Here is a 7,734-nt window from a genome sequence, read left to right as displayed (position 1 = left end):
ATTTCCATAAGACAAAACTCTATTATCTTCAATGATATTCAATTGGTGGAAATTCCCTGACGGTTGTCAATAAGAAGACATAGAAGGAACAGTCTTCCTTATTTATTGTCAAGAAAAAAAAAACGCTCTTTCTTCTAGTCACGAAACAAAGAAAAAAAGCAAATATTAAAATATCCCATAGACCATTACAAACTGTTGTTTTGTTACAGAAGTTCACAGCACCTGCCGGGCCAAACCGTACGCCGAAGACTCATTCTTGCATTCGCTGAAACTTAATTTGTTTGCCAGCCGGAGCCCCTGTTAATCTTTATTTTTGATACGTTCAATTTCAACATTCAACCTCCTTTTACATCTACGGTGCTCAAGCATGGTGTTATTGTCTTTCACTCGTGATGGCCGACAGTTTGTCATCAAAAAGGTGCACGAGTCTTAAACTCAGCAACATGGCGACAAAATGAAAACACAGACACAAGATTCGTTGATACTATTGTCTGAGTATGTTTAACCGATAAGCCGAAACGAGATCCTGTCTTTAAACTTGAAGTTTTTATGTCAAAGTTAGGGCTCTGCACAAATTCCAAACTGGTTGAGGTTGAACATGTGGCGTCTTGCTGATGACGTGTCACAACAACTGCGAACAATAAACGTGTTGCAACGATATTTAATTGGAATAAAATTGTAATTGTCTATTTTTATTCACTATTTCTCAGCTTTTATTAAAAAAATATCGTGGTTGCAGCTAAACAAATTTTCACTCACTGATAAAGAGGCTGTATAAAAAATAATTCAATGGGATGTTTCTGAAAATTTTTGGGATAAATTCAATACAAAACATAATCCCCGAGGGACAGACGAAGTTTGTTTAATCTCACTCTGAGAACAGTGGGATTGATAAAGAGCTGTTGTCTACCATCGCTGGACGGTTAGTCAACTAGTCCTATCAAAGTAATACAGCCAAGGTCGAAGTCGTACAAATAATTGCGGAAGTAACATGCAGTATCTACTCGACTAATATCCACCCTTGAATAAATATCTCCCTCGAATAAGGGATGCATTTGTTAAAGAAAAGTCAATAAGCGCTGCCATCTTGATGCGGCGCATATTCGAAGAATTCTTTTACTGGGTTTAATGTTACTTATTAGCAAAGATTTAGTAATACATAAACAGGTAAAAACGAACGATATAATATCCCGACGTTTCGGCGACTTCATGACGCCATTATCAAGGGTACAAATGAAAATAGTACTGATTAACAAATGCGAGTTCAAGAGTTACAACTAATTTACATAGGGGAGGTAGCTACACAAAAACTTTAGCACGGATAGTATCCGTTTGCACGTTCAAACTCGGTGTTAATTGTTTGATGTAAAGTATCTCGTTGACAAGACAATCGAATTTGTTCGTGTACTTCTTGAGAACTTGTTCTTAGCTGTTTCAAATAATGGGGTCATGAAGTCGCCGAAACGTCGTGATATTATATCGATCGTTTTTACCTGTTAATGTTACTTTCGCAGTTAATAAATCCTTAGAGAACTAAATGCAACTCTTTTTGAATGTACAGACTCAGACGACCACTGGAAATACATTTGAAAAGAGCAGGGAATGACAAATGACGACAACCAAAAGACCCCATTCTAAAACTTTCGTTAAAATGAAAAAAAAAAAAATTTCCGTGAAATTTAAACAAGAAACTTCTTTGTTGCATTTAATTTCTAAATTCGCACCGTCCTCGCTTATTCGATTAAATATCAAAGTTCCTCAGTGATATCCCGTAATTAAACCCTAGTGATGCTGAAAGGTTTAATTTGAGCTCCACCGTGGAAGAGCCAAATTTTTCAAAATGTCCAAAACCTGATGGAATATGGTCAGGTTATCCTTGCAACCAAATGATCGCAGGCATGATGATCTGTCCTTAAAAGCCTAAGGTCGCACAATTCAGTTCTATTGAGCCACCAGAGCATGAAATGATTTTGCCACACTTTCACACAACGCTACTCTCCCAAACGTTTCTCTTGATAAATTTTCTTTTCATAGTACTTAAAAATTGAAACTGCAAACTAAAGTTTCTGGAGTCTTCCTTTATGTTAAACACCACCTGAAGTGATTTGGACATAAGATTCTAATATAATTGGACTAAAAAATTTGGCCTAGTATATGATGACGCAAGGCAGACAATCTAGAAATTTAATAGCCTGAAATTTCTTGCAGTGCAATTAGCATTTTGATTGATAGTGTTTTACAGGCAACAAATGAATATTAGTGAAGGTAAATAAAAGTAACCCATCAGTTACATCTTGACCTTGTACTCCAGAGAGGACTACAAGAATAAAAAGTGAGACTCCTAAGGATCCCATCATCTAGGGACTAGGTGAACAAGGAAAAAAGAAAAGAACGAAACCTCAAGTCATTTTGTTATTCAGATATAAATCACACATTATAATTAACTGAAACATTGAAAAACAAACGGCAACAAAAACTTAATTTTCCACACAATTTTATGCCCCTAGTAAGCAGTCGAATGATGGAGGATAGATTTATTATTCACTGCAAGATCAAAGGCCTTTCTAGTCAATTTTAATAAACCAGATCAAGAGTATATCTTTTAAGTAGGCATTTTGACGTTATACAAATAGCTAACCGGAAAAAGCATTTGGCATGCAGTAGCCTATTACGTCAGAGTCAATGCATTACCGAATCCAGGGAGCAATGAACATTTGAGTCAGCTCATCAAACGTCTCCTTGTTGGAATGCTTATCACTAGGCTTAACGCTCAGTCCTTCCACAAAGGGGATAAAAGGTCGAAAATGAATTGTTACCTACGCAACTAGCGCCTGGAGATCGAACCGGCGTGTCCAACAACTTTATCGCTACACTTGTAGTCAGTCCTTTGAAATGAAACCAGAAACTCAGACCAAAGCTTTTTTTCCCAAATAAACCCCCTACCTACAACTTTAGCGCGAATCGAAATCTGTCTACGTCATTGGCTCCTGGTAACTTTTAATTTAGATTTCCTGTTTCATACAGATCTAATCAAATCAATATTTTTAATCATATTTAATGGTATTGCATGGAAATTTATCCGACGCTTTATTCTTTAGAGCCCTAAGTCTAAAAGAACACACTCGACAAAAACGTTTATACCATAACGAAAAACAGTCAATGAAAGGAAAAACAAATGTTCTGGATTATCCTTCCACAACATTTCTTTATTGTATTCAACTAGAATATCTTACCTCTACTTCCAAATATATTATTAAAGCTTAATGTAATGAAGGTTGATTTCCGTGACTTCAATTTCTGAGTAGAAAACACGTTTAGAGAAAAATCAATTTTGCTATATGATTTGTTTTCACTTACGCGACTCACTTAAGATAAGATAAGATAACAGGAAAGCACATGGATTCACATGCCATATTTGTGTATCTATAATCGCTGATTGTCGAGGACGCTTATGCTGTTACACCCAATAACTGAGCGATTTATCCCTTTGGTTTGCCCAAGCAATGAGAAGCCGGTCGCATCAAAATACCTTGTCTGTCCTGTGGGTGTTAAAAGTGTCTTTAGGAAAAAATGCCTCCCCTTGTTTCTTGATTCAAAGTTGGACCGGAGCAATTGGCTGCTCGTGACTCACATGTTCAAGTATGTACAGCTCTTAGTCCGTTAGGTACACTGAATACTTTTAAAAAATTGCACCACTTTTTAAATAGAATTTTTTTTTTAAAACGTAACTTTACTCCGCTGGGCTTCACATCGCGAATGTCAGGCGTCGGGAAGTCTTCACACATTAGTCTCTATTATTGGACGTAATGGAAACAAACGTAAAACAAATTCGGAAGAGTATGATCCGCTCTTAACATTTAGTAGCACCTCTTCAAGATAATCATCCTCATCTGACTCAAATGCCCCATCTATGGATAGAAGACTAGACAGGCTTATGTTACCAGAATCTATAACTGCCCTTATACCATTTTGTACATGGATTTGTAAGTATCTGTATCATCTACATCTTCTGCGAAAGACTCCGTTGACGCTATTGGACATGTTACGCTTATTTCTGTTTGGACTTGAGCCGTGAACAATCTCTGGACTTCCAACGAGTGTCCATCGTTACTCGTATATCTCTTCTTTTTCGATTGACACCCTGACGCAAGACTTTTGCGGGTCTCTCTTACTGAGGGAACCAATCGTCGTCCCATCAGCTTAATGTTTCTAATCAGGTAAGCAATCATAAACTCCTCCAGATCGGCATTGGCGAATTCCTTCTGCGGCATTTCAACCACTTGGAAGTAGGATTCGTTTAAAACGGCTAGAAACATATTTAAGAGTATGAAGATCATTGTTAGCATGTAAAGTAATATGAAAACCGGCACCAGAAAGCCATTTACTGACTTTATCTCATAGAAGTAAATCCTTCCTCCGAGAAGTATTTGTAAAACGGCGCGAAGAGAATTAAAAAACCAAGAATATGGAGGTAGTGTAGAACCAAACAATAAATACCCGAACTGAGCATACGCCAGTAATGTTGCAAAGAACACAACGGAATAAGAAACAAGCGGGCTCATGGCCCGTGCGAGAGTTCCCAACATCCGGCACACATGGCGATTAAAACGAATGACTCTAAGGAACTTTATGGTAATGATAAATATGAGAAATGACAGTACACAAATTTCCACCGCTGACCATAGAAAAATGTAATCCGCACTTGAAGTTTCGAAGGGATTGCTCCTGACTTTCCTTAAGAACCAACGGGTGTATTTAGCTTTCAAGAAGTACATGACAACAGAGAAAATTGCGATTAATATTTGTAAAAATTCCACCCACTCCCAAAATTTGGTAAAATAATTTTTCCTTTTCCTATAGATCTTGGCCATCTCATTAATGATGAAAAATAAAATGAGAACCATGAAGAGGAGTTGAAAGACTTCGTGGAAACTTTGGTAGTTGTTATTGGATGCCGCGAATAACGTGAGGGTTCTTACGCTTTTGGAAAACACTATTTCTCCTGTTGGTAATCGCTCATACAGGCATTTCGCTACACTGAAGAGTGAGCTAGACGGATTGAAAATAGTAAATTCTTCGAAAACAGCTGTGGAAAACTCATCCATCCAATTTTTGGTCTGTAACTCCTTAACGACTCCTAAAGCGGACTTCATATTGTAGCCCAAGTCTGCCACATATCCTCCTCCATCATATGTTTTGTAAAATCCTTCATACGAAAGTGTTTTTAAATCCCAGGAAGTTCTATATCTCCAAGGTTTAGGGCACAGTCTTTCTAGTTCAAACACCGATTGATTATCACTCAAGTTTCTCACTGGGATCCACTCAGGCAAATTATATGTCGTCCTGTACTCTCTTCGGGGCGAATACGAAAGAATGCATCTTGGGAAGGACTCTCCAAGTTGCGGTGTTTTGTCTGAACATACACAGACGCTTGCTGAAATTATGACAAACTTTCTCAGAATCAAACGAAAACGGCAAAAAAATCCCAAATATCAATAAGGGGGGAAATTAAGTAAACATTTAACAAATGGTAAACACCACAGCGTACACTATTGAGTTATGGATGCACGCGGGAGGTTGCTAAGCACGAAAGAAGCGTAAGAGTCGCTCGAGGCGATAGCCGAGAGCGACTCTAGCTACTTGAGTGCTTAGCAAACCTCCCAAGTGCATCCATAACTCAATAGTGTACGCTGTGGTGTTTACCATTTGTTTTATAACATAACATTGATACATTGTAGCTAAAGAGTTCCCTTTTATTTAACAAATCTTACGCGACCAGAAAAAACAAGCGCGCGCGGAAAAATAGTCTTTGCATTTGCTCACGTCAGCAGCGTACACCCATGGGCAAATGGGGAACGCTAAATTGACCAATCAGAGCGCGCGCTTTACTTTGGTTATGTTATAAATTGCTATCAAGCTCACTATTTTCAAGAATGTTGAGCAGTGGCTAGATATAGATCTAGAATTTCTTAAATTGTCTATTGCCAGTGAAAGGCGTTCAGTGCAACAGAACGAAATGTCTCATCGATTAGATTGGCTTCTGGAGAACAAAATTATTTCCCACAATTCTTTCCCTCATTGAGTATCTCTCAACTGGCCCTGCCAACTCGATGGACATTGCACACTGTGGCTCAAAAAAAGACAACGGAAGAAATGCATGCATTTAAAAAGACGGGTTTCACTACAATCTAGAGTGGGAAGTTATATTCTTTCTTCTCTATATGTAACCAGCCAAATTGGGACAGCATCTCATAGAGAAATGTCCTGTGGTTACTGGAGTGAAAAACATCCTGTATCTCAATGACTAATCAGCTAACTCAAGTAATTTTTAATCTTTCAGAAAACCAGGCACCTACCAAGTTTTATTCTGATTTGCCTTAAACGCGGCATCCCGATCATGAAAAGCTCTCTGTTACGTAAGAAACCTTCATCGTAATCAAAGATCCGCCCGTTGTACCACTTGGTGTCGTAAAGCGCTGGCAAGAGTCTACTTCGTATCCAAGTCCAAAATGACGAAATATTTCTGCCCTTGAAAAGCGAAGGGAAACGTTACAATTTCGTTGTCAATTGGCGCTCTTGTGTGATTAATGAAATTAATATTTTGTATAATTCTGTTTTCCAAAAATAAGTTATATGAAAACATACTGGCTTAGAGGGAGTCGTTTTCAAAGTTGCTATCGACAAGGGTCCATCGCATTTAGTTCTCCCTATTAAATGAGAGTCAAGTCGCAAGTTACCAGCTTTTCCTCTCGTTTTAAGATAAGAGTTGCAATGTGTTGGATCGTTTAGGATCAGTAAACGAAAGGTGAAAATTACATTCAGTATGCTGACATGACTAGGCTTTCGAACAATAATACTTTTCATGCCTGATAAACATAGGTTAAGAAAAAAAAAAGCCTGTAGCGAGATATAATGCGTACCTTGAAATTACGAAGGCGTCTTCCATAGATGTCGTCAACGTGAAGGACTTCGATTTCCATAACATACAGTGAGTAAAAGCAGGACGAAAGTTAAGAAAAGAGTTATTTCGGCAAGAACTTTATACATTCCCCTAACCTTAACGCGGAAGTCTCTAGCTTTCTCCAATTCAACCCCTTGTGGTGGCTTAGCAACTATTTTATGCCTAAGATAACCTTTCTGATACGTCACTCCATGAACCTTATCACGATTAGGCGGCTTTCTGATTATAAGTGACAGCAAGGAAGGCAAAAGAATTACTTTAATTGGCTGAGACACAAACACGTCTTGAATGACCGACACAGTAACTGAAGTTAGCCACTGATTTGAAGTTTCCTTGCCCCACATCATTAAATTTCAACTGGCTTTTTATTTTCCTTTAAGATGAGCAAAAGATCAAACTCTAGATACAGCAAAGTTCAAATGATATTTTGTTTCTTGCATTTCATCAGATGCTTGTCAAATTGTGGTGAAAAGGTCACCCCGCAAGATGATCTACTACTAGAGGCTCACTGCGCGGGCGATTTGTGTGACAAAGTCTCAAGATACAAGTGGAGTTTTCATTTAGTTAACCAGGAGCACCTCTCTGTTCAAGAAGTTCATCATCTACGAAATTATTCTCAAATGAACAGCCAACGTTTTTTGATGGAAGACATTTCCAAATTGCTAGACGACTCAAATAAACAAATCATCTACGTCGTTAAAGCCATTGTTCAACTGGACAAGAAAACAAAGTTTGAAGGAAGGTCTCCCTTCTTAGTTAACTCACCCCCTAAC

General features: G+C 38.1%; 1 protein-coding gene across 1 annotated transcript; it reads right to left on the bottom strand.

Moving 5' to 3' along the window:
* Nucleotides 1–3,959: 3,959 nt before the first annotated feature.
* Nucleotides 3,960–6,980, bottom strand: LOC148728226 (polycystin-2-like protein 1). Its single transcript, XM_088724933.1, has 3 exons — nucleotides 6,921–6,980; nucleotides 6,357–6,528; nucleotides 3,960–5,434 (listed from the first exon to the last, which is right to left on the bottom strand). The coding sequence occupies exons 1-3, from the start codon at nucleotides 6,978–6,980 to the stop codon at nucleotides 3,960–3,962; spliced, it is 1,707 nt and encodes a 568-aa protein (XP_088581059.1).
* Between the last annotated feature and the right edge of the window lie 754 nt (nucleotides 6,981–7,734).

This window comes from Stylophora pistillata, chromosome 6, assembly GCF_964205215.1.
Source record: "Stylophora pistillata chromosome 6, jaStyPist1.2, whole genome shotgun sequence".
Classification (NCBI taxonomy): domain Eukaryota; kingdom Metazoa; phylum Cnidaria; class Anthozoa; order Scleractinia; family Pocilloporidae; genus Stylophora; species Stylophora pistillata.
This window is presented reverse-complemented; position numbering and strand designations above follow the sequence as displayed.

Coding starts and splice junctions, on each gene's coding strand:
- LOC148728226 (XM_088724933.1), bottom strand. CDS start 6,980: ATGGAAATCGAAGTCCTTCACGTTGACGACATCTATGGAAGACGCCTT. Junction 6,529..6,920: donor GACGCCTTCGTAATTTCAAG/GTACGCATTATA, acceptor TCGCTTTTCAAG/GGCAGAAATATTTCGTCATT. Junction 5,435..6,356: donor GCAAATCAGAATAAAACTTG/GTAGGTGCCTGG, acceptor TCATAATTTCAG/CAAGCGTCTGTGTATGTTCA.